The sequence below is a fragment of the Oncorhynchus gorbuscha genome, linkage group LG23 (assembly GCF_021184085.1).
Source record: "Oncorhynchus gorbuscha isolate QuinsamMale2020 ecotype Even-year linkage group LG23, OgorEven_v1.0, whole genome shotgun sequence".
Classification (NCBI taxonomy): Eukaryota; Metazoa; Chordata; class Actinopteri; order Salmoniformes; family Salmonidae; genus Oncorhynchus; species Oncorhynchus gorbuscha.
In genome coordinates, this window is record NC_060195.1 from 49,048,848 (window position 1) to 49,076,409 (window position 27,562).

The 27,562-nt window shown below is 41.1% G+C and overlaps 1 protein-coding gene across 1 annotated transcript in view; it reads right to left on the bottom strand.

Moving 5' to 3' along the window:
* Nucleotides 1-302: 302 nt before the first annotated feature.
* The window catches only part of LOC124010684 (relaxin receptor 1-like), a 106,699-nt gene continuing 79,439 nt past the window's right edge, over nt 303-27,562 (bottom strand). The window contains exons 5-17 of the mRNA XM_046323343.1: nt 20,425-20,496; nt 19,976-20,047; nt 19,695-19,766; nt 19,229-19,297; nt 19,068-19,139; nt 18,744-18,815; nt 17,591-17,662; nt 17,335-17,406; nt 13,604-13,675; nt 8,976-9,205; nt 3,070-3,480; nt 1,536-1,754; nt 303-922 (exon numbers count right to left, since the gene is read on the bottom strand). Coding sequence (XP_046179299.1) covers nt 618-922; nt 1,536-1,754; nt 3,070-3,480; nt 8,976-9,205; nt 13,604-13,675; nt 17,335-17,406; nt 17,591-17,662; nt 18,744-18,815; nt 19,068-19,139; nt 19,229-19,297; nt 19,695-19,766; nt 19,976-20,047; nt 20,425-20,496 — 1,810 coding nt within the window. The 3' untranslated portion in view covers nt 303-617. The remainder of the gene's footprint in view (nt 923-1,535; nt 1,755-3,069; nt 3,481-8,975; nt 9,206-13,603; nt 13,676-17,334; nt 17,407-17,590; nt 17,663-18,743; nt 18,816-19,067; nt 19,140-19,228; nt 19,298-19,694; nt 19,767-19,975; nt 20,048-20,424; nt 20,497-27,562) is intronic.

The window sequence follows — 27,562 nt, forward strand, 5'->3', positions numbered from 1 at the left end:
CTTCAAACAACAGACGAAAGACGTTACATGTACATGTGTGGAAGCCAGAGTGTGCAAAAGCTGTCATCAAGGCAAAGGGTGGCTACTTTGAAGAATCTAAAATATATTTTGATATAACACTTTTTTTGTTACTACATGATACCATATGTGTTATTTCATAGTTTTGATGTCTTCACTATTATTTCACAATGTAGAAAATTGTAAGAATAAAGAAAAACCCTTGAACGAGTAGGTGTTCAAACTTTTGACTGGAACTGTACATGACAAATCCCAGTCTAGAACAGAGAATGACAGTGATTGCTTTATTCTATACAATACTGTACACAGTCTGTAGGCTCCAGTACATCAGGAGCAATCTACTATACAGAAATGAATGCTGATGGGTGTGATTTTTTTTTTTAGGAATAAGTATGTTAATAATCACATCAAACCAAAGGCATTCACAAAGCCAAAGTCTAAGCATCAGCAGAGTAGAATTGCACATAGTCCAACATGTACAATGAGATCCGTTGTCTGTACAAATCACAGTGCAAAATGTTAATTGACTCTACAACCGTCAACATGCTGTAAACGTACCATTCACATGAACCCACATGAATTGTTGAAACCGAAGGGCATTATACACCGTTTGTTCTTTCCACGGGCAGTAGCTGAGACGTGCAGGATATTTTTGAGGGATTCGCCAGGTAGTCGCCAGGCGAAGTCAGGGTCTGGCTGTTTTCTTGGAGAGGCCACATCTCCTGCAATGTGAATGAGGGTTGGTGGGCTGTGTGGTTGCTCATCAGAGGTCTCCTCTGCCTGTAGTTGGCCCACACCTGGAGGATGGTCTCTTTGAATGGCCGTGTGGTCAGGGTGTACAGGATGGGGTTGAGGGCGCTGTTTATGGGCAGAATGAAGATCACCACCCAGGAGCTGATGGTTCCTATTCGGGAAGAAGATTCCATTATTGTCCATTTACTACATGAGCAACGCAAATGTGTTTTTTGTAATCCCATTCTCCCTGTAGACAATATGCATAACATACAGGCAGGGATGGAAATTAAGCTAGAACTAGCCCGTCAGGCCAGTGAAATGGTGTCTTCTCAAATATTGCACGGCAACAAATGTGTACCCTAATGTTACCCAGGCTTGTTGAAATCATATTCTACTAGCCAACCGGGCTAGTGCTCAAAAGTTCCATTCCTGTATACAGTACATACATAGAAAGTAGGGGTGAGGTGGGTTGGTGGGCTGAAAGAGAAGATGATGGATGGAGGATGTTCTGTGATGCCAGTCCATTTGTAAACACGCAAACACCCATCCGCCTGGAAGTTTGCTATTCAATTTACAACCAGAAAATAGGATTTATTATGGAACTAATCTGAATGATGCAAATATAACATCTGTAAAAGAGACAAATTTAAATTATTATATGTTGATTTAAGATGGCACTGCATAGTAGCTTACATACATTTTATAGGCTACTGTCTGGGTTTCCAAATACAATGTATGAAATTATAAAAATTGTCAGATTATGACAGTACCGAAACTCCTACCTGGAATTTCCACCTGCAACAGTGATAGAATCTTGAGGACAAATATGGGTATCCAGCAAAGAGAGTCGGTGATGACGATGGAAAAGAACCTCTTGGCTATGGTCACCTCCTTTTTGATGTGGTTACTATATTTTGTCGTCTGTGTCCCTGTCCTCTGGATGTTGTAGAACATACTCCCGTAGGACAGTACGATTATAAGGAATGCAACCAGGTTCAGGCCTGTTGAGGAAAATAAATGAATCAGCTCCTTGGAATTTATTCAATTGTAGATAATGGTAGGTCCATTATTATACAGAGTAAAACATGAAATTGCTTTTATAACACAATTCAAATAATTACTGCAGTTTTACACACATGGGATAAAAGCCAGTGTGGCTACTTTAATGAGACAAAAGCAATGCATTTGTGGTACTTCCTTTGTAACAGATAACAAGATAGATAAATGAAACATTTTCGATAATGGAAAATTGTCTTCTCCACCAACCCCTCATTGAAAGGCTGATAGTGGAACACTGCCACCTACAGTGTAGTAACCCTGAGGCAAATTGCTCAAAGGCACAATGGAAGTATACACTGAGTGTACAAAACATTAGGAACACCTGCTCCTTCATGACAGACTGATCAGGTGAATCCAGGTGAAAGCTATGATCCCTTATTTATGTCACCTGTTAAATCCACTTCAATCCGAGTATAAGAAAGGGGAGGTACAGGTTAAAAAAATATTTTTAAGCCTTGAGACAATTGAGACATGGATTGTGTGTGTGTGCTATTCAGAGGGTGAATGGGCAAGACAAAAGATTGAAGTGCCTTTGAACGGGGTATAGTAGTAGCAGAGAAGGCTGATGGGAGGAGCTATAGGAGGACAGGCTCATTGTAATGGCTGGAATGGAATTAATGGAACAGTATCAAACGTATGGAAACCACGTTTGACTCAGTTCCATTGATTTCATTCCAGCCATTGGAATGAGCCAGTCCTCTATAGCTCCTCCCACCAGCTTCCTTGGGGTAGTAAGGTGCCAGGCTCATGGGTTTGAGTGTGTGAAGAACAACAAAGTTGCTGGGTTTTTCACGCTCAACAGTTTCCTGTGTGTTTTCAAGAATTGTCTACCACCCAAAGGACAAGCCAACTTGACACAACTGTGGGACGCATTGAGGACGCATTGAGGACCACCAATGCTTCTGACACCTTGTAGTCCATACTCCGACAAATTGAGGCTGTTCTGAGGGCAAAAGGCAGTGCAACTCAATATTTGGAAGGTGTTCCTAATGTTTCATACAATCAGTTTATACGGTAGTTCGGATTCTGACAACAGCAGCCTTCTTGTTGTCAGTTCAGTCGCCAGGCTTGGGAGTTGAACCAGGCAGCAACCCTCCGGCTACGGGCATAAAATGTCTAATAAAATGTAGGCTACATCTATAAAAAGAAAAGTAGGCTACATCTAATAAAAGCAGCAGAGAGCCATTGGAACAATTGTCATTTCAGATTGACATTGGAAATAGACTCATTTGACCTTGAATTAGATAAGACACCCACCCAGGAAGATGACGATGGAGTACACCTGCGCCCCCGTTGTCTCAGGCTGCTCTGAGTGTAACGGAAAGCACACGCCGTTGGTACCATAGAAGTTCCTGAACAATCCTTTGAATACCAGGGGGAGGAAGGCGATGATGAAGCCAATAAACCAGATGCTCAGAAGGATCGAGACAGTACGCCGGCAGCCGGGGGTTAAATACCGGAAGGGGTAGACGATACAGATGTACTTCTCCAGGGTGAGGTAGGTGAGAAGGAGGACAGAGACCTCGGTGGAGAGCATGGCGAGGGAGCCGATCACCTGACACTGGACGCTGTCCATCCAGGCCTGGGCGTGGCGGTTGTACTCACCGCGGAACTTGAGGTCGTAGGCACCAATCATGAAGAGGTAAACGCCCATCAGTCCGTCGGCACCTGGGTGGTGGAATTGAGTTGTTAGAGTAATTACTATTACCAAATTGAACTCGGTATGTGCATCAATACTATCTGCTCAACTTTTTACAGTGAAACGTCATACATCGGTTAACACTAATTTATTTTCAATCTAACTCCTTGGTTACATGGACTTACTCCATTTTACATTACATTTACATTTAAGTCATTTAGCAGACGCTCTTATCCAGAGCGACTTACAAATTGGTGCATTCACCTTATGACATCCAGTGGAACAGCCACTTTACAATAGTGCAACTAAATCTTTTAAGGGGGGGGGTGAGAAGGATTACTTTATCCTATCCTAGGTATTCCTTAAAGAGGTGGGGTTTCAGGTGTCTCCGGAAGGTGGTGATTGACTCCGCTGTACTCCATAGTCAATTAATTCTACATTCATTTGAGAGTCATAAAATGCAGAAAAGAGAAACTGCATATTTGGAGCAATGCAAACTTCAGTAATGTAATGGGCCAAGCTTTTAGTCTCAGTAGTAGGCCTTCAGAGCATCTACAAGTGGAATGTAAGTACAGCTCAACTTCGACACTTCTGAGGTGTAAATTTGAAGGACAAATTGATTTCAGAGTCAACAATCCATTCAGGGTTAATAATATTGTCATGTACACACCTTGTACTATAGCCAGTGCTTAATTTCGAGCCGCATCCTGCCAGAACAGGATCTGGCACCTCTCCATTTTGGACTGTTTTGTTCCGGAACCTATTTGACCAGATCCGGTACCTCTCGTGCCATGAAAAATAATTTTCACTGTTTGCAATGTAAAAATTCTAACAAAAGCTATATTTTTTTATTTATCCGTTATTTTACCAGGTAAGTTGACTGAGAACACGTTCTCATTTGCAGCAACGACCTGGGTAATAGTTACAGGGGAGAGGAGGGGGATGAATGAGCCAATTGTAAACTGGGGATTATTAGGTGACCGTAATGGTTTGAGGGCCAGATTGGGAATTTAGCCAGGACACCGGGGTTAACACCCCTACTCTTACGATAAGTGCCATGGGATCTTTAATGACCTCAGAGAGTCAGGACACCCGTTTAACGTCCCATCCGAAAGACGGCACCATACACAGGGCAGTGCCCTGGGACATTGGGATATTGTTTTAGACTGGAGGAAAGAGTTCCTCCTACTGGCCCTCCAACACCACTTCCAGCAGCATCTGGTCTCCCATCCAGGAACTGACCAGGACCAACCCTGTTTAGCTTCAGAAGCAAAGTTCATTAGAGTTGCCTCTTCATTAATTATCCTGCCTCACACAAAAAAACAATGTGAAAAGTAGATTTTCAGCCCAGGCCTAATATTCTAAGAGTTGATTCGGGTTGGGCCGGCCCGGGTTTAGGGTTTGAGCAACATTGTGACCTTGAGAAGCGCACCAGTATCTCTTACATAACTAGAATGAGATTCACTTCATATGATCTATCTGCTCTGATAGACATGAACCTACATCTCATCTCTCCAGCGTTGCACTATATAATGTATTTCCTTACAGAATTGCGCAAAGGATTCTGAAGGAACTGCAGCACCACTGATAGATTTAAATACATTTTCCAAAGTTATGCTGTCTTCAGAAATAAATTTAATAATTCAGAATTGTCTACTTCACCATGAGAATGCCTATAATTTAGCCACAGAGGATCAATAGCTTATTTTTTAAAGTAGCTTAGCTGTGGATTGTAGCAAAAATAACAATGAATAGCTTACAGTCGAGAATACGTGGCAAATATGTCAGTGAAAAATTTTAATTGGAAATCACAAGTTGGATAGCAAATGGCTCCTGCTGTAGGCTACCAAAATACAGTATTTGATCAAATTCGATTTATTGTTTCACTAAAAACAAGAGCGCGAAAGGATTTTGGCACAAGCGCATCAGCCATCACCAGCGAGTGAGCTGCGCATCATTGGGTTTTTTAGGAGCATAATTTCCTCATATTGTAGCCTACAATATTTGTCTCCACACACCTAGGACTGGGCTAATGATGGATTCAAGACAAGGTCGTTTTTATTGATCTCATATTCTCAGTTTGTCAGTGTCAAAGTAACCTGCCATTTCGATCATTTGTGCGGTATTAAAAAAGGTTTTGCCAAAGTCCCCAGTTATGTAAAATGATGTGGAATTGCATGAAAGGTGTTTATAAAAGGCCCAATTTTTCCTGGACCCTAGGATACTAAAAATATTCCTCTTGTGTGCAACTTCTGTAAGAGCCTCTACTCTTCTACTGCTCTATGCCACTTTTTTCTCATGCGTTCCTGTCACCCCCCTCTCACTCTCACTTTTTGTTCCCCGAGTTACAAATGAAGCACTGAATATAACTGATGTTATGAGCAGCAATGACAAACTTTTCTGGTAATATATTAACTTTATCTTAAACCTCCATATTTGCAAGTAAGCTTTAGCCAAACTTTGAAGTATGTTTGACTCTGCTGAGATGTCCCCTTTTTCAGTAAGCCTTCAATCAACTTAGAGATGATATATTTGCACAGGGAAATCAAACAGAAATGTCACGTAAATTGAATACATATGACATTTCGGTAGAACACAAATTCATCTGGCTGGTGTTTGACTGCAGTCATGGTGATGCCAAAACAGACCACATACAGTATTTACTGCTCACATTTCCTCTGTATGGCACGAGGCTCTCTGTCTCTTACATGACTCAGTGACTCATTCTATAGTATAGCTCTAGACCGTGTCCTTGTACTTCCTTTGATGTAGAAAGGTACCAAATGTGCAAATCAAAAAAGCATTTTATCTGAAACATGCCAACATTAAAGTGTAAAGGATGGTGAGGGGTATGCCAAACACATTCTGATCATCACAAGGCTAAGTCCGAAACACCTCAAGAGCTTGAGACTATAGGGTTCTACCTGCATTTTTCCCAAAGTTGAATTATTGACAGCCTTGTTCCGTTCAATGTTCTCTACCTATATAATACTCTTAATACTCCAATTAATGTTGTTAAGTTCAAAAGAATTCAGGATAAAAATTGCTGACATCATTCAAACCAATGAGGGTTCGGAACTTTAAAGCCAATTCATAATTTTGCAGATAGATCCTTATAGTCCCAAGCTCTTGATGTCCTTCTGTAGTTCAGTTGGTAGAGCATGGCGCTTGTAACGCCAGGGTAGTGGGTTCGATCCCCGGGACCACCCATACGTAGAATGTATGCACACATGACTGTAAGTCGCTTTGGATAAAAGCGTCTGCTAAATGGCATATATTATTATTATTATTATTATACTCTATACCTCAAGGCTTTTTTATTTTTTGGGGTGGGCAGATCAGCTTTAATATTACCTCAAGCCTTGCATACTATATATCAAAGCTTAGTTAAATTGAACAGAAAGGTGTGTCTTACATTGCAGGGTACAGATACAGGGAAAATTTGAGTAATATCGCTATCCTGCTGACTTCCAAGGAAGTAAGCCATTAACATGTCTCTCTCATTCCCTGCATCACCGTATCTGACATAGCTAGTTTAACAGAGCAGAAAGGTGGGCCTGGCTTGTAGCAAAGGCACAAAGACATGTTATGTAGCCAGATAATGTAGCTCTCTCTCCGACTCCCACGGTAGTAAGAGATAAATATACTATGTATCAATGGTTTGGTGTTGGCCACTGTGAATGTCGACAGTTCAAAAGCTAAAGACCGCAATTCATTTGTTTGCTGAAAAGAAACCTGCAGTGAGGGTTCACTAAGAATGTTCACTCTTGAGTTGTTCACCACGTCTTAATCAACACACCCAGAACATTGTCCCTCTCACAGACATTGCCACTGGATATTGACACATTCTCACGTTCCCTTACAATAATGCGTTGAAGCTTCAGTGTGGTTTTTCATTATTTGAAGTCAATAAGGGCTGTCCCCGACTAAAAAAAATGTTTGGTATACCGAAAGTTGTCTGTACTTTCGACCCATCAATTGGTCGACAGTTTTAAACTTGTATTTTTTCCCTATAAAGACACGACCTTCATTGCATTTGGAAAGTGTTCAGACCCCTTGACTTTTTCCCCTTTTGTTATATTACAGGCTTATTATACAATTGATTAAATATTTATTTTAATCATCAATCGACACACAATACCCCATAATGACAAAACCCATGACAAAGTTTTTAGAAATGTTTTCAAATGTATTAAAAAAATGGAAATATAACATTTACATAAGCATTCAGACCCTTTACTAAACAATAAATTATATATATACTGTAGTACCAGTGAAAAGTTTGAGCACAACTACTCATTACAGTTTTTCTTTATTTTTACTGTTTTCTACATTGTAGAATAATAGTGAAGACATCACAACTATGAAATAATACATATGGAATCATATAGTAGCCAATTTTTTTTAAACAAATCAAAATATATTTTATATTTGAGAGTCAAAGTAGCCACTCTTTGCCTTTGGTGACAGCTTTGCACACTCTTGGCATTTTCTCATCCAGCTTCATGAGAAATGCTTTTCCAACAGTCTCGAAGGAGTTCCCACACATGCTGAACACTTATTGGCTGCTTTTTCTTCACTCTGCAGTCCAACTCATCCCAAACTATCTCAATTGGGTTAAGGTCAGGTGATTGTGGATGCCAGGTCATCTGATGCAGCACTCTATCACTCTCCTTGGTCAAATAGCCCTTACACAGCCTGGAGGTGGGTTTTGGGTCATTGTGCTGTTGAAAAACAAATTAAATTCCCACTAAACTTAAACCAGATGGGATGGCGTATCGCTGCAGAATGCTGTGGTAGCCATGCTGGTTAAGTGTCCCTTGAATTCTAAATAAATCACTGACAGTGTCACCAGCAGAGCACCATCATACCTCCTCCTCCATGCTTCACGGTGGGATCACACATGCAGAGATCATCCGTTCACCTACTCTGCGTCTCACAAAGACAAGGAGGTTGGAACCCAAAAATCTCAAATTTGGACTCATCAGACCAATGAACAGATTTTCACCGGTCCAATGTCCATTTCTCGTGTTTCTTTGGCCAAGAAAGTCTCTTCTTTTTAATTTGTGTCCTTTAGTAGTGGTTTCTTTTGCAGAAAATTAACTTTTAACAAGGCACACCTGTTAACTAAAATGCATTCCAGGTGACTACCTCATGAAGCTGGTTGAGAGAATGTCAAAAGTGTGCAAAGCTGTCGTATAAAATATATTTTAATTTTTTTAAACACTTTTTTTGTTACTACATGATTCCATGTGTTATTTCTTAGTTTTGATGTCTAAACTATTATTCTACAATGTAGAATATAATCGAAAATAAAGAAAAACCATGGAACGAGTAAGTGTATCCAATCTTTTGACTGCTACTATATTTGTTTATGTATTTATTTGCTACTGCTTGACAAAAAAAAACATTCGGTCGACCAACAGCCTATCGACCAAACAGTCGACCAGTCAAATATTTGGGGCCAGCCCTAAATCAATTGAATCGGGACCTGAGTTGAATTGATATGAAAGGTGTCTCTTACAACATAGGGAGATGATACACATGGCATGGAGCTTGTTCTCCGATCGGATGTAGGAGCGCATGCAGATGACGAAGATGTTGCCGAAGCACGTGGTGGCCGACACCACCCAGACGAAAACCCTCAGGACGATGTTGGCCAGGAGGTCTTCGAAGGACGAGATGCCGTCCGTGTTGGGCTTGCAGCTGCGCACGTGAGGGGCGTAGCCGCAGTACTGGAACTTCTTAAAGTAACTAAACACAAAGAGGAGGGAAATCAATTACCAGGATGAAAGCAGGAGACTCCAGATACCATCCCTAGCCTCTAGGCCAGTGGTCACCAACCTTTTCTGAGTCCAGTTCATTTTGAGTCAAAATGCAAGCCGAGATCTACTGTTAAGAAAACGTAAGCATATTCATCATTAACCATTTCGAAACAGTTCTCTCACACTGAGGTTTGTCCAGTAGGTTATAGGCCCCATACATTAGCACTGCATATTGGCTCAGCTTGAATTGCCCTGCCAATGTTGTTCTCAGACCATTTTGAAATTATATTTAAAAATTGTAGGTAGCCTATTTGATCACACTGGTAATATATAATGTGTTGAATTACTTGTGAGGCACAGCTGAGGGAGTGTAATATATATATATTTTTTTTACTGGCCTGATGGCCTGCATCTGATGGTCAGTCTGAGGGCAGGGAGCAGCAGTGAGGATCCTGCTCACCCAACTCACCATCCCTGCACTGTGAAAAGGGGACACACACCATCAGCTGGAAGACTAAGTTAAGTCGCACTGCACTGCCTTATTTCTGCCTCATACATCAATTCATGGTGTTACTCCATGACCAGAAAAAGTGATATCTTCCTCGATATTAAAAAAGACACAAGACGCAAATAATAACGTAAGTTTATCGAAATAGTTTGCTAAAGGCTACTCATTCATTACAGCTGCAGTGCTGGTAACAAACATTTTATGGCTTATAAGATGGTTGACAGTTCTGAATAACAACTTAAACATGAACTTACTCATATAAACAGCAGCTCTTATGCTGTATTCATTGAGCCTCTCTCTAGTCATGTTTAAAAAATAAATAAAAAATTGAAAAAAGGAAATATCACATTATAAACTGCTGTGCGCTTGAGGCTTCTTTTTACAGACTGTGGCGCAAGGAAACTGTGCAGACACTGTGATCTGAACTATTGGTCAGCGGTAGGGCTATAGGCAATGTTCCCTTAAATTTTGGGGGGCACTGAGCAAATTGTAGGTCTTGTAAGTGGGAACTTGAACATTTTTTGTGCAACGTCTTTACAGTTTTAGACAGTAGCCAATTATTATCTTTTTATTTAACTAGGCAAATCAGTTAAGAACAAATTCTTATTTACAATGACGGCCTACACAGGCCAAACTCGGACGACACTGAGCTAATTGTGCACCGCCCTATGGGACTCCCAATCATGGACGGTTGTGATACAGCCTGGATTCGAACCAGTGCAGTGGTGGTGACGCCTCAAGCACTGAGATACAGTGCCTTAGACCGCTGCGCCACTCAGGAAGCTATTTGTGCATAATGTAGGTCTACCAACAAAACCAATGGAGCAAATCCCATAACATTTTCACATGGGAATAGCTTTTGATTTCTAGGGCCTACAATAGCCTACTGTATATGTGGTGTTCAATGCAGGCCTACATTGTGACTAAAGTTTCTACATTATGAAGGGGTTGACATGAATTAATGATTTTCTGTAAAATCATGGGTCAAATAGGTGACTGTAAATTGTATTGTATGATGCAAGAAACCACTTTACAAAATAAAATAAATTATTATCGCCATACAGATTTAGACAATGTAGGATACCCCTTTCCTATTGGCTTAGTTACATATTCAAGCCTGTCTCAAAATACAACACTGCCCCTTTAATTAAGACATAGGCTAAGCTTTTTACTGGACTGGTTTTTCAAAGAGCTTGAAAATGGCGCCGGAGAGGATGGGGGACGTTTTACATCCTCCTAACCAACTGCTATTTTGTTAGTTTTTTTGCAACTATTTTTTAACGTAATGTTGCTGCTACCCTCTCTTATGAAGAAAATACAGAGAAAATGGGATATTAAAAACTGTAATATCTTATGTTTCACCGAGTCATGGCTGAACGACGACACGGATAATATAGAGCTGGAGGGATTTTCCGTGCACCGGCAGAACAGAGAAGCTATGTCTGGTAAGACGAGGGTTGGGGGTATGTGTCTATTTTGTCAATAACAGCTGGTGAGTGATGTCTAAAATTAAAGAAGTCTCGAGGTATTGCTCGCCAGAGGTAGAGTACCTTATGAGAATCTGTAGACCACACTATCTACCAAGAGAGTTCTCATCTATATTATTCGTAGCTGTCTATTTACCACCACAGACCAATGCTGGCACTAAGACTGCACTCAACCAACTCTATAAGGCCATAAGCAAACAAGAACATGCTCATCTAGAAGCTGTGCTTCTAGTGGCCGGGGACTTTAATGCAGGCAAACTTAAATCCTTTTTACCTCATTTGTACCAGCTCGTCATATGTGCAACCAGAGGAAAAACATCTCTAGACCACCTTTTCTCCACGCACAGATACATACAAAGCTCTCCCTCACATTCCATTTGGCAAATCTGACCATCATTCCATCCTCCTGATTCCTGCTTAAAAGGAAAAACTAATGCAGGGAGTACAAGTGACTCGCTCAAGTGGTCAGATGACGCAGATACTACGCTACAGGACTGTTTTGCTAGCACAGACTGGAATATATTCCGGGATTCATCCAATGGCATTGAGGAGTATACCACCTCAGTCACCGGCTTCATCAATAATTGCATCGACGACGTCGTCCCCACAATGACCGCACGTACATATCCCAAACAGAAGCCATGGATTACAGGCAACATCTGCATTGAGCTAAAGGATAGAGCTGCCGCTTTCAAGGAGAGGGACACTAATCCAGACATTTATAAGAAATCCTGCTATGCCCTCAGACGAACCATAAAACAAGCAAAGCGTCATTACAGGATTAAAATTGAATCCTACCACACCGGCTCCGAAAACTATTATGGACTGCAAAGGGAAACCCAGACGCGAGCTGCCCAGTGACGGTAGCCTACCATCACTTATTCATATATCTTTATGTACATATTCTTTATCCCTTTACACTTGTGTGTATAAGGTAGTAGTTTTGGAATTGTTAGGTTAGATTACTCGTTGGTTATTACTGCATTGTCGGAACTAGAAGCACAAGCATTTCGCTACACTCGCATTAACATCTGCTAACCATGTGTATGTGACAAATACATTTGATTTGATTTTGATTTGAAATACCTTGTATGCTTGCTTCGAGGCAAGCAACACTGAAGCATGCACGAGAGTACCAGCTGTTCTGGACGACTGTGTGATAACTCTCTAGGTAGCCAATGTGAGCAAGACCTTTAAACAGGTCATAGCTTTCGGTATGACACGCTCCAATAGAATTCTGTTGCACTCTTACTCTGCCTATACCAAAATCACAGACTCAGTCTTGCAAAGTTAAATTTGTTTTGGTTTGTTGCATTGAAAAGGGCCTGATATGATGTTGATTCACTCACGGAAAAAATGTTGATATATAGTGCAAACTAATGGGGCAAACTCATGGAATTTCAATCTCTTGCATCTCTGCTCAGAATTGCATTTATTCTCTGCAGCAGTCCTGGAGGAAGTTCCCACGAGCGCAGTTTAGAGGGAACATTGCCTATAGGTGTACTTGATTTGCTCTCTGGGCCTGCCGGATAGATAGAGTTCCATCTTCAGACACATGAAACCGATCAAAATCGGAAAACTTTTGGACTTCCGGCACTGGGGGCTGCTGAATCAAGTGCACCTACAGGCAACACTGCTAAACGAATAAATAAAATATGAACGCAAAGGCTTTATCATTGGGTTTTTTACAGAAATGTTTGGTGATCGAGGAGGAATGGCTTGGAGATCGACCTCTCGATCGGATTCGACCGGTTGGTGACCACTGCTCTAGGCAGTTCATGATCTGAAGCAATATGTGAGTAAGCTCTACCTCTACCTCTGATAGGCTAGGTGGTATTTCTGCCATATTGCTTACATCTATTATGTCCTTTCAGATCTACTCAAGTCCCTAGTGTGTAGGGGTAAGGAATTGTTTCAGGGCACCTATCTGGATAGGATGCACATCCAAAGGTTGCATAGAAGTGAGATACAAAGTTGTGCAGCATATAGTGAGAGGACAAGTATTTGGTTTCAAATTCATCTCATCATGGACCAACAGTGTTTTGGGATGACCTTACTCACAGTCAGATCAATTATGTATTGCACAGCTAGTGATCACACAGTTGGGAGTGAACATCTTGAAGCTTCAGATAAGGACCTGGGGCCAGATTGACTAGGAATATTTTACAATAGTGGTGGAAAAGTTTCCAACTGCAATGGTTTGAAATATAAAAGGAAGAGCAAAAGTTAAAGTAAATGTTGGGATAAGGGATAAGAACTAAGAGGTGTAAATGCTTTTTAAATAAAAATATTTTTTTGCCAGGTAAAAATGTGCAAAGGATTTTGTTCAAAGTGTAATTTCTGGTTTGATCATCAAATGAATTTGACAAAACAAAATGAACAAACTACTCACATGTGGGTCAATTGTTTGAGTGGTTCAAACATCCTTCGCTGTATGTTCCCAATCTCGATTCCCTCTATGCTCCTAAAAAAGACAAACATTGTTTCCCTTAGGAGCTCACAGAAAAACAAACTAAACAAAATATTTGAATTTCAGAGACCCTCTTTCCCCCAAAATGTTGGTCTTTTACACCTTTTTTTGGGGGAAAGCTTTGATGTATGACTTAAAATGCTATTTGTTTTCTTTCCTGATATGTGTGAATTAGGCAATTCCTCATGTGTGGGCCAGTGAGTGCACTCTGTTCCAATAGGATAACACATAAACACATTGCATGTTATGTAGCCACATAATTGTATTGTATGATAAAAGGGTGCACATTGGAAGGTCACGTGCCTTTTGGTCTGGGCATGATGCAAGCTATGATTATATGTGAAATTGCATGGAATAGATCATGGGTTTCTCCTAAGTCTGAAAGGGCCACAGAAATGGATGTATAGAGAAGATGTACTAACTCTACTCAACATATATTGGGATGCAAACTCAAAATGTAACAATATTTCAACTCTATATCTGACATGGTACAGTTGTCTTTATTTAAGTCCATAACCATACTTTTGTTTAAAAGTACATTTGTTTTAAACTACCAAGCAACTGTGTGAACCTGATTTAGCCCACTGCAGTAAAAGTTAAGAAAATATATTGAGCATTTTATTCCAAAAACAGCCACACTGTTGTAATAGTATGATGTGTGACTATGCTGAGTGAAGTGCTAACATTAGTAGAATTGTATTTTTAAGTTTAGTTTGGCAATGCTAGTCCCTGTGTATTTTGATTTGTAGGTATCCAATGTTAGCTAACTAGCTAACTGTGATAATGTTGCTATTGTTATAGAAAACCCTTGTTGTTACTAGCCAGACAAAGAAACAATTTAATTCAATCTTCATAATCCCATATAATTATATATATTATTTGCTTGATTGCACAACATATTTTCTCCCTTTTGTTGTCACTCCTGTCACCTTGCTCTCTGATTGGCTTTAAGTATAGTTGTCGGCCACTGAGGAGCATTGCCATTTCATGGTTTAGAGCAGTCCATTGACTGCTTAAGAGGTAAGGAATAAAAACACACTACATCACCAAAGGTATGTGGACATTGCTCGTCAAACATCTTATTCTAAAATCATTAGCATTAATATGGAGTTGGTCCCCCTTTCGCTGCTATAACTGCCTCCACTGTTCTGGGAAGGCTTTCCACTAGATGTCGGAACATTGCTGTGGGGACTTGCTTCCATTCAGCCACGATTTTGGGCGATTAGGCCTGCTTTCGGTATGATAGCATTCTCCTGGCATCCACCAAACCCAGATTCGTCCATCGGACTGCCAGATGGTGAAGCGTGATTCATCACTCCAGAGAACGCGTTTCCACTGCTCCAGAGTCCAATGGTGGTGAGCTTTACTCCACTCCAGCCGCCGCTTAGCATTGCGCATGGTGATCTTAGGCTTCATGAAGCTCCCAAAGAACAGTTCTTGTGCTGACGTTGCTTCCAGATGCAGTTTGGAACTCTCGGTAGAGAGCGTTGCAACCGAGGACAGATTTATTTTCCGAGCTTCAGCACTAAAAGTCTGGTTCTGTGAGCTTGTGTTGCCTACCACTTCACGGCTAAGCCGTTGTTGACGTAGATGTTTCCACTTCCCAATAACAGCACTTACAGTTGATCGGGGCAGCTCTAGCAGGGCAGAAGTCTACGTACTTTTCTATATACAGTTGAAGTTGGAAGTTTACAAACACCTTAGCCAAAAACATTTAAACTCAGTTTTTCACAATTCCTGGCATTTAATCCTTGTAAACAATTCCTTGTTTTAGGTCAGTTAGGATCACAACTTTATTTTAAGAATGTTAAATGTCAGAATAATAGTAGAGAGAATTATTTATTTCAGCTTGTATTTCTTTCATTACATTCCCAGTAGGTCAGAAGTTTACATACACTCAATTAGTATTTGGTAGCATTGCTTTTATATTCTTGAACTTGGGTCAAACGTTTCGGGAAGCCTTTCACAAGCTTCCCACAGTAAGTTGGGTGAATTTTGGCCCAATCCTCCTGACAGAGCTGGGGTGTAACTGAGCCTGCTAACAAATGTTCTATGGGATTGAGGTCAGGGCTTTGTGATGGCCACTCCAATACCTTGACTTTGTTGTCCTTGAACCATTTTGCCACAACTTTGGAAGTATGCTTGGGTCATTGTCCTTTTGGAAGACCCATTTGCGACCAAGCTTTAACTTTCTGACTGATGTCTTGAGATGTTGCTTCAATATATCCACATAATTTTCCATATTTATGATGCCATCTATTTTGTAAAGTGCACCAGTCCCTCCTGCAGCAAAGCACCCCCACAACATGATGCTGCCACCCCCGTGCTTCACTGTTGGGATGGTGTTCTTTGGCTTGCAAGCCTCCCCCTTTTCCTGCAAACACAACTATGGTCATTATGGCCAAACAGTTCTACTTTTGTTTCATCAGACCAGAGGACATTTCTCCAAAAAGTATGATATTTGTCCCCATGTGCAGTTGCAAACCATAGTCTGGCTTTTTTATGGCGGTTTTTTCATGCTGAGCGGCCTTTCAGGTTATATAGGACTCGTTTTACTGTGGATATAGATACTTTTGTATCTGTTTCCTCCAGCATCTTCACAAGGTCCTTTGCTGTTGTTCTGGGATTGATTTGCACGTTTCGCACCAAAGTACGTTTATCTCCAGGAGACAGAACGCGTCTCCTTCCTGAGCGTTATGAAAGCTGCGTGGTCCCATGGTGTTTATACTTGCCTACTATTGTTTGTGCATATGAACATGGTACCTTCAGGCGTTTGGAAATTGCTTCCAAGGATAAACCAGACTTGTGGAGGTCTACAATTTGTTTTCAGAGACCTTGGCTGATTTCTTTTGATTTTCCCATGATTTCAAGCAAAGAGGCACTGAGGTTGAAGGTAGGCCTTGAAATACATCCAAAGGTACACCTCCAATTGACTCAAATGATGTCAGAAGCTTCTAAAGCCATGACATCATTTTCTGGAATTTTCCAAGCTGTTTAAAGGCACAGTCAATTTAGTGTATGTAAACTTCTGACCCACTAGAATTGTGATGCAGTGATTATAATCTGTCTGTAAACAATTGTTGGAAAAATGACTTGTGTCATGCACAAAGTAGATGTCCTAACCGACTTACCAAAACTATAGTTTGTTAACAAGAAATTTGTGGAGTGGTTGAAAAACGAGTTGTAATGACTCCAACCTAAGCGTATGTAAACTTCCGACTTCGACTGTGATTGTTTATGGGCTAATAGCAGTAAGGCCAAATTCACTGTTTCATCAAATACATATTTTTGTATATATATATATATATATATATATATATATATATATATATATATATATATATATGTGTGTGTGTGTTTTATACCTATAGGGGTCCTAAAATTAACAATAGGATCCTTGGTAAGAAAATCTTAAAACATTTTCATATGTTAGCTTAGTAGAAATCCAGTCCGGGCACTATGAATGATCTCTCAAATTATTATTACATACTTTAAAAGTGTTTTATAAACGTGTGAATAACTAGCTTACTAACATTAACACGTGCAAGTAATGATTCATGAATGATAAACAAACTACTCTACTGATGCTTTTCCCTTTCAAGTGTAACATGCATGCACAAAGTGAGCAGTAAAAACAAACAATGGCTACTTACAAGGATTTCAATTTATGCAAGTTATCAAAGTGGTCAACTTGGAGATCCACGATAGGGTTACACGAGATGTTCCTAAAAAACATGTAAAAGCATTGACATCAGAGCTCCAGTAACAGCATAAATTATAAGACATCATATTTAACAAGAACTATAGCACCATAGCCGTATAACAATGTCTTTCAACGTTAGAGCAACAAAAACACATAAAATATTCAAAGAATGTTTGTGCATAGATCCGAGTGTGGCTCTAACTCACAGCTGTAGTAAATCTCCCAGATGAACAAAGAGATCGGGAGGGATTGCCACGAGTCTGTTGCTGGACAGATCTCTGTGGAGACAAAAGCTATTTACTGGAAACAAACTACAAGAACCAATATACCACAGCATTGTTGACTACTCATTTATGACTGGCCAGAAGGGCATTCTAGAATGAGCATTAAAACCAGATAACGGGACAGTTGGAAAAGATATCGGGAAATCATGCAATCATGACGCAATATAAGGCGACACATGCAGACCATACTTGCTACAAAGCTACAGAAAGCTATAAACCAACATTGGATACATTGTAAACGCAGGTCCAACGACAAAACGTAGCTAGCTAGACATGTTTTTTTTAGCATCTGATGACATAAAATGGTGAGTGATGAACATACTGTAATGAAACAGCAGGGAGCAGGTCTCGAACCATCGACCTCCGAGCCCGAGGTCCGGCGCGCTATCAACTGTGCCGCAAAAACATGCTCGTGCGGCAGGGTCGATTTCCGCGTAGATAAACCCAGGGTCGTTACACTGCTCCCTCCTTTCAAAGAGCGCGTCCTCGCGCTTGCTTGCGACTCTACGTCTTACAGGAACGCGCTCACCGGCCAAGCACACGCACGGTCGTGGATGCAATGATAAAGTATGAATTTGTTTCTAAAAATATATATATATTTTTTAAAGAAGTTATTTCTATCGGTAAATGTGTGCTTCAGTACTGTTTTCTTTGTCAACTGTTGTATAAGCAGGATAGACACCTCCATTCTGTACATTACCTTTGAAATAATGGAGTCCATTTTTCAAAGGTAATGTACAGTACGGAGGCATTTATCCAGTACTTATATGGTGGATGAAACAGAAGGTTTACATGACCACCTGTTCTGCAAATCCAGAAACAAGTGTAAATGCATGTCAGAATAATTGTTTGGATTCACCAAAACTCATAAAATATAAATCATAATCAACATCTTGGCCTGGGAAGATGTTGTATATTTATAGTGCAGTCTGTACTGATTTATATGGTATTATCTGAATTCTTTTTTTTGTAAGTCAGTGGATAGGTGAAGATATCACTGTGTCTGGGACTCAAAATATGACAGAGGAAAATGTCAAGCAATTTCATGTCTTGAGGCATACAAAACCCTACTTACAATTCCCCAAGTTTCTTTAGAAATGAGAATGCCTGTTCATGTATGCGACTGATTCTGTTCTTCTGTAGGACACTAGAAAAAGTTAAGGAAAGGCTGTCAAAACAAGAATTATAAAACAGACGGACATTTTCTCACTTTATTATCTTCTCTGTTGGTTCTAAAAGCAATTTAACCAGATTATTGTTTTGGGGTCCACTATTTAGAATCCCTTAGGGAAACAAATAGATGTTGATATTTGGAATTGTAATGGTTATAGCCTAGTGAGAAAGCCAAGGACACAACAATAAAAAATGAGGAAAACGAAACGAATTAAGTCACACTTACAGCACAGTCATCATGTTGCACGACCAGAATGTTACGTTTCCAACACTTTCAATTTGATTTCCCTCCATGTCCCTGGAGACACACAAGCGCATAAAAACATATTTTGAAAGTAACATCATGTTGATAACAAAGCTCTTTGATTTGTTGACTTCCAAACGTACAGCCAGTTTAGTCGTGGCATTTCCAGGCAGATGTCATCCAGCTTTGTCAGAGCGTTGTTCAACAAAACCCTGCGAACAAAAAAACAAAACAAGAGTGGTCTGATTTGTGTGCCATTCAAAGAAAACAACACTCACTGCCAAAATACTTTAGCATATCACATTGGCCCTTTAATAATACCATAGCACTCCAATAAAGTGCATATGAAAGCATAGACGTGGGAAGTCGTTTGGGGGTGGGGGTGCTGCAGTACTACAGCAGTATTAAAGGTCCAGTGCAATACTTTTGTGAATTCTTTTTTTCTTAAAAATAAATAAATACAAATAATAGTATTATTTTTTATTCAGATTTTTTCAGTGCAGCACCCTCAGCACCACTACTTCCCACTGCTACGTATGAAATAACTTATTCGGTGGAAAAAGCTAAACAAGCCCAACTCAAGAAGGTAAAGGTAGAAATTAAACTCACAGGAGTACCAAGGAACGCAAGCCTGAAAAGGTCATGGGGGATATCTGATGGATACTGTTGTTTTCAAGGATCCTACAACCAAAGGGTAGAGTTTATTTTCAGCTCTCTTATTAAATGAAGTATTTGGTTGAACGTTGGTTTAAAAGGAAACTGTAGCGATACAAGCTTTGTGCGAGAGTTCTGAAGGCTGTCTAAAAATGTCGTCTTTCTACCCATTGTGTTAACAGTATGTCTATATATGCAAACAGGATATACAGACTGTGTCAGTAAGGATAACCTACAACCACTCCAGCTTGTGTAGATCTTGGAACACCCCGGGCATCAGGATGGATATTTTGTTATAGCTTAAATATCTGAAGCAGAAAATTCAGATTTTAAATATGCACATTGAATTACATTGAATTATTTAACATTTATTTCAAACATAAGCAACATGATAACATGATAAGGAAAACTTAAATCAACTACATGCAAGGTAAAAATCTGTCGTTCAGCCCCTGAGAAAGGCAGTTAACCCACTGCTCCCCGGGTGCCGAAGACGTGGATGTCGGTGAAGGCAGCCCCTCTCACCTCCCTGATTCAGAGGGGTTGGGTTAAATGCGAAAGACACATTTCAGTTGAAGGTATTCAGTTCTACAACTGATTTTTTATCCCCCTTTTCCTTTTCATTATAAAGTCCAACATAACACTGTCAAGTGCACGCATCGATGTATGAATATTATGAACTTACAGTCTTGTTAGATTGTATAGTCCTCTGAATGCGTTAGGACTCACAGCTCGAATTCTGTTATGTTGTAGATATCTGAAAAGTAGTATGTCAAAAAAAATATCTTGTTTAATTTAACATTTGCTGTGTCCAAAATATGTACTACTTACTAAAACTAAACATTGTGTACTAATAGTACATTGTGTTCAAAATACTATTTTTTGTCTTACATTAATTTGTGTGTTCAGGAGATCAATTGCCACAATGACTCACAAGTGAAAATGATTTACAACAAGTATAGAAGCCTCACATTTCTACATTAAAGACCTAAATATAAACGGATCCCTGTAGAACAAAATAAAAATACCAATTGGTAGATACTTTCATAGTATGTGGTTTGATTAGCTTTTTAGAAGAAGAAAATTACCCAAACAATACTGCATAGCTGACTTTATTCGAAAGATAGTTATTGGCAGTCAATGAGGCATGTTTTTAGTCTCCTCATCTTGCTACTACTTCCATGCTGCCAATATGTTTCAAGGCCAATGTGATCCTGACTACTGCACTACCCCCCTCCCCCTCCTCCTTCCTGTGCTGTTCCTACCTCCAGAGCCCCCCCCCGCTCCCCCCTCTCCTGTGCTGTTTTATAGTTGATTTCGTGCTATTGTTCACATTTTGCCATGAGGATAAGTGTACATTTTGCAGTAAATTTCCTGCTATTCTACACATTTTGTTCAAAATGCCCTGAAGCCCAAGGCAAAAAATATATAATAAGCCCAAGGCAAATGTGAACAACTTAGTATCTCGTTCGAATGACTTAAGTCATTCAAATTAGATATTAAGTCGTTCAAACAAGATACTAAGTCATTTGAATGACTCATTATCTTGTTTGAACGACTTTAAAGTTATTCTGTCTAATTATGCCTAATTTGTTATGCAGCTTGTCAGACCATATAATGGTAGCTGTGGCCATTCATTCACTGATTCTAACCATTGATATGATTATTCATTGTCAGTTCTTTGATAGCCTAAAGCAGGGCTGGTTTTAGGGCCAGGACGATACCAGTATTGCCATCGTCCAGGTTTGGCCGGGGTAGGCCGTCATTGTAAATAAGAATTTGTTCTTAACTGACTTGCGTAGTTAAATAAATGTGAAGGAACTTGTGAAGATGCTGGAGTAAACATGTCATGTTTTGTCTTATTTTGTCTTGTCATTTTGCTTTTCCCTCTGTTCGTTTTCCCCCTGCTGGTCTTTTTAGGTTCGTTCCCCTCTTTCTCTCTTCCTCCCTCTCTCTCTTCTCTCTATCGCTCCGTTCCTGCTCCCAGCTGTTCCTGGGAGCAGTCTCCGACCTCTCAGGACAGTATCAGAGTCTTCGTCTCGTGTCACCAGCTACTTCCGGTTCTTCCGAGCCTCCGGAACCTAGGGTTAATAACCCACCATGTTATTCTGGGCAGCCCACTGAGTGCCGCTCCTTTCTCACCCAGTGTGATATAGTGTTCTCTCTCCAACCCAACACATACTCAAGAGAGAGAGCTCGGATTGCCTACGTCATATCACTCCTTACTGGTCGGGCTCGGCAGTGGGGCACAGCTATCTGGGAGGCAAGCGCTGAGTGTACTAACAATTATCTGAACTTTAAAGAGGAGATGATAAGGGTTTTTGATCGCTCAGTTTTTGGGAAAGAAGCTTCCTGGTCCCTGTCTTCCCTATGTCAAGGTAATCGATCCATAACGGATTACTCTATAGAGTTTCGCACTCTTGCTGCCTCCAGTAACTGGAACGAGCAGGCGTTGCTCGCTCGTTTTCTGGAGGGACTCCACGCTAAGGTTAAGGATGAGATTCTCTCTCGGGAGGTTCCATCCAGCGTGGATTCTTTGATTGAACTCGCTATTCGCATTGAACGACGGGTAGATCTTCGTCACCGAGCTCATAGAAGAGAGCTCGCGTTAACTGTGTCTCCCTCTCTCCGACACTACCGTCTTTCCCCACTGACTCAGGTGTTGAGCCCATGCAGCTGGGGGTATTCGCATCTCGACTAAGGAGAGGGAACGGAGAATCACCAACCGCCTCTGTCTCTATTGCGGTTCCGCTGGTCATTTTGTCATTTCATGTCCAGTTAAAGGCCAGAGCTCATCAGTAAGCGGAGGGCGACTGATAAGCGCTACTAGACGGTCCTCTCCGTCAAGTACATGTACTACCTTACCGGTCCATCTACGCTGGACCGGATCGGCAGCTTCCTGCAGTGCATTAATAGACTCTGGGGCAGAGGGCTGTTTTATGGACGAAGCCTGGGCGTGGGAACATGACATTCCTCTCAGACAGTTAGGGAGCCCACGGTCATGTTTGCCTTGGATGGTAGTCCTCTCCCCAGTATATTATATGAAACACTACCTTTAACCCTCACTGTATCTGGTAACCATAGTGAGACCATTTCTTTTTTGATTTTTTGTTCACCTTTTACACCTGTTGTTTTGGGTCATCCCTGGCTAGTGTGTCATAATCCTTCTTTTGATTGGTCTAGTAATTCTATCCTTTCCTGGAACGTTTCTTGTCATGTGACGTGTTTAATGTCTGCTATTTCTCCTGTTTGTTCTGTCCCCTCTTCTCAGGAGGAACCTGGTGATTTGACAGGAGTGCCGGAGGAATATCATGGTCTGCGCACGGTCTTCAGTCGGTCCAGAACCAACTCCCTTCCTCCTCACCGGTCGTATGATTGTTGTTCTGATCTCTTCAAGAAGCGTTTTGCATCCGCTTCTATCCTTGTTGCACCTGACGTCACTAAACAGTTTATTGTTGAGGTTGACGCGTCGGGGGTGGGCGTGGGAGCCATTCTGTCCCAGCGCTCCGATACTGACGATGGGGTCCACCCTTGTGCGTATTTTTCTCATCGCCTGTCACCGTCGGAACGTAACTATGATGTGGCTAACCGCGAACTGCTCGCCATCCGTTTAGCCCTAGGCAAATGGCGACAGTGGTTGGAGGGGGCGACCGTTCCTTTTGTCGTTTGGACTGACCAAAAGAACCTTGAGTACATCCGTTATGCCAAATGACTGAATGCGAGTCATGCTCGTTGGGCGTTGTTTTTCGCTCGTTTCGAGTTCGTTATTTCTTATTGCCCGGGTACTAAGAACACCAAGCCTCATGCTTTATCCCGTCTCTTTAGTTCTTCTGTGGCTTCTACCGATCCCGAGGGATCCTTCCTGTTGGGCGTGTTGTCGGGTTGACTGTCTGGGGAATTGAGAGACAGGTTAAGCAAGCACTCACGCACACTGCGTCGCCGCGCGCTTGTCCTAGTAACCTTCTTTTCGTTCCTGTTTCTACTCGTCTGGCTGTTCTTCAGTGGGCTCACTCTGCCAAGTTAGCTGGCCATCCCGGCGTTCGGGGTACGCTTGCTTCTATTCGCCAGCGGTTTTGGTGGCCTACTCAGGAGCGTGACACGCGCCGTTTCGTGGCTGCGTGTTCAGACTGCGCGCAGAAGAAGTCTGGTAATTTTTTTTCTGCTTCTGCTCCTGGTCTTGCTGGGTCTCAGTCTGTTCCCTGCCATCGCATCTCTCCTGTTCTTGTTCCTGCCCTTGCTGTGTCTCAGTCTGTCCCTAGTTGTTACTCTCCTGGCCTGTTTGGTCCTGTTTGCTCTAAAGCTTTCAGTTCTCTACCCGTGTCTCATTTTTTTTTTTTTTTAGAGTAGTACCCTAGTTTCCTTTTTATCGTTTTTTTCGTTACGGTCCTGAGGAGAGGAGTTGGGTTCTTTCTCGGGACGTGCTGGACCGTTTGTGATCTATGATTTCCTCCGTTGCCGCCAGTGTTCCTCCTCGAGAGCGCCAGGAGGCGCTCTGTGAGTGGGGGTACTGTCATGTTTTGTCTTATTTTGTCTTGTCATTTTGCTTTTCCCTCTGTTCGTTTTCCCCCTGCTGGTCTTTTTAGGTTCGTTCCCCTCTTTCTCTCTTCCTCCCTCTCTCTCTTCTCTCTATCGCTCCGTTCCTGCTCCCAGCTGTTCCTATTCCCCTAATCAATCATTTAGTCTTCCCACACCTGTTCCCTATCTTTCCCCCTGATTAGAGTCCCTATTTCTCCCCTTGTTTTCCGTTTCTGCCCTGTCGGATCCTTGTCTATTGTTCACCGTGCTGTGTCTGTGTATCGCCCTGTCGTGTCGTGTTTCCCTCAGATGCTGCGTGGTGAGCAGGTGTCTGAGTCTGCTACGTTCAAGTGCCTTCCCGAGGCAACCTGCAGTTCATGATCGAGTCTCCAGTCTGTTCTCGTCATTACGAGTGGAATTATGCTTTATGATTGTAGATTTACTTTACTGGATTAAAGACTCTGTTTTCGCCAAGTTGCTTTTGGGTCCTCATTCATCTGCATAACAAAACAGGTACAAATGTATCTATATCCACAGTAAAATGAGTCCGATATCGACATAACCTGAAAGGTTAAAAATCCAGACTACGGTTTGCAACTGCACATGAGGTGAAAGATCATACTTTTTGGAAAATATCCTCTGGTCTGATGAAACAAAAATAGAACTGTTTGGCCATAATGACCATCGTTATGTTTGGAGGAAAAAGGGAAAGGCGTGCAAGACGAATAACACCATCCCAACCGTGAAGCACGGGGGTGGCAGCATCATGTTGTGGGGGTGCTTTGCTGCAGGAGGAACTTCACAAAGTAGATGACATCATGAGGAGGACAATTATGTGGATATATAGAAGCAACATCTCAAGACATCAGTCAGGAAGTTAAAGCTTGGTCGCTTGGTTAAATAGGGTCTTCCAAATGGACAATGACCCCAAACATACTTCCAAAGTTGTGGAAAAAATGGCTTAAGGACAGCAAAGTCAAGGTATTGAAGTGGCCATTACAAAGCCCTGACCTCAATCATATAGAAACTTTGTGGGCAGAACTTAAAAAGCATGTGCGAGCAAGGAGGCCTACAAACCTGACTCCGTTACACCAGCTCTGTCAGGAGGAATGGGCCAAAATTCCCCCAACTTATTGTGGGAAGCTTGTGGAAGGCTATCAAGTTTGACCCAAGTTGACCCAAGTTAAACAATTTAAAGGCAATGAGTGTATGTAAAATTCTGACCCACTGGGAATGTGATGAAAGAAATTATAGCTGAAATAAATCATTCTCTACTATTATTCTGACATTTCACATTTTTAAAATAAAGTGGTGTTCCTAACTGACCTAAGACAGGGATTTTTTGCTAGGATTAAATGTCAAGAATTGTGAAAAACTGAGTTTAAATGTATTTGGCAAAGGTGTATGTAAACTTCCGACTTCAACTGTACATGTAGGAATATTAGTGGGAATATTGTCCCGATATAAACAAGAGAAAGGAGAATGGAATATATTTGAAAAGCCTAACATTTTAAAATACATTGAGATGAAGCCGCCCCGTATAATATAAAAAAAAATATATATATACTGTACACTACCATTCAAAAGTTTGGGGTCACAGACATTTCCTTGTTTTTGAAAGAAATCCACCGTCTTTGTACATTGAAATAACATCAAATTGATCAGAAATACAGTGTAGACAATGTTAATGTTGTACATGATTATTGTAGCTGGAAATGGCAGATTTTTAATGGAATATCTACATAGGCGTACAGAGGCCCATTATCCACAACCATCACTCCTGTGTTCCAATGGCACGCTGTGTTAGCTAACCTAAGTTTATAATTTTAAAAGGCTAATTTATCTTTAGAAAACACTTTTGCAATTATGTTAGCACAGCTGAAAACTGTTGAGCTGATTAAAGAAGCCATATAACTGGCCTTCTTTAGATTAGTTGAGTATTTGGAGCATCAGCATTTGTGGGTTCGATTACAGGCTCAAAATGGCCAGAAACAAAGAACTTTCTTCTGAAACTCATCAGTCTATTCTTGTTCTGAGAAGTGATTCTATTCCATGCGATAAATTGCCAAGAAACTGAAGATCTCTTCCATCGCTGTGTGCTACTCCCTTTACAGAACAGCGCAAACGGCTCTATCCAGAATAGAAAGAGGAGTGGGAGGCCCCGGTGTACAACTGAGCAAAAGGACAAGTACATTAGAGTGTCTAGTTTAAGAAACAGACGCCTCACAAGTCCTCAACTGGCAGCTTCATTAAATAGTACCTGCTAAAACACCAGTCTCATCGTCAACAGTGAAGAGGCGACTCTGGGATGCTGGCCTTCTAGGCAGCTGTTGCAAGGGAAAAGCCTCTGGCCAGACTGGCCAATAAAAAGAAAAGATTAAGATGGGAAAAAGAACACAGACACTGGACAGAGGAACTCTGCCTAGAAGGCCAGCATCCCGGACTCGCCTCTTCACTGGTGACCTTGAGACTGGTGTTTTAGTCACCAAGGGCATGTGCAATGGTGATATCACCAAAGGAGGACAGCTTATTGGTGCGTGAAATCAAATCCGCGCTGGTAACCTTCAGCCCTTAAAATACAAATTCATTATTTAGATCACCAAAGGGACAAATCTTCTTTGTGATTTCAGACCAGGTGTGGCAGAAGGCATGAAGATCACTGCTCTGCTTCAAATGCCCTGATAAAAATGCCGCTATGTAATTGTGACAATTTTGTTTACCAAAGACCCCACAATTAGGCATTAGTTAAACTTCTTCCTGCAAATAAAAATGACTTCCCACAACATTGTTGTCCAAATAACCAGACATGTTTTGCCCAGTAGGTGGCTTTTGACTCCTGGTAGCTCCTGCGCAGAATAGTAAGGTAGTAATTGATTATTATTATTATTACTGCTATTAATGCATGAGGCTATAAAACTGCAACAGGAAGTTGATCCCTGCAATGCAAAGATTTATTTTGCAACCCTTCCTCCAAATCTATCCATTACGCAAGGTTCTCCCTATGAAGTACTCCATTTCAGGATGCTTTCAAAACAATACTTTTTCTTTGCCTTATCATCAAATTAAAAGATTGTTGTCATGGGTGAGATTGAAAATCGTATAGATTACTTATGTTTCTGTAAACCATTAGCCAACACTTCAAACATTTCACAGTGTCATCATGAAAGTTTACTTTCTCTTCATTTTATTTCAGTAATTACATTTATTTTTTCCTGTTACCTTTTGAAGTAAAGGCCTATCACAATCCTCTTTTTGTAGGTGATTCTGGTAGGCTAATAAAAGCATGTTGTTCGCAGCATAAACTATTA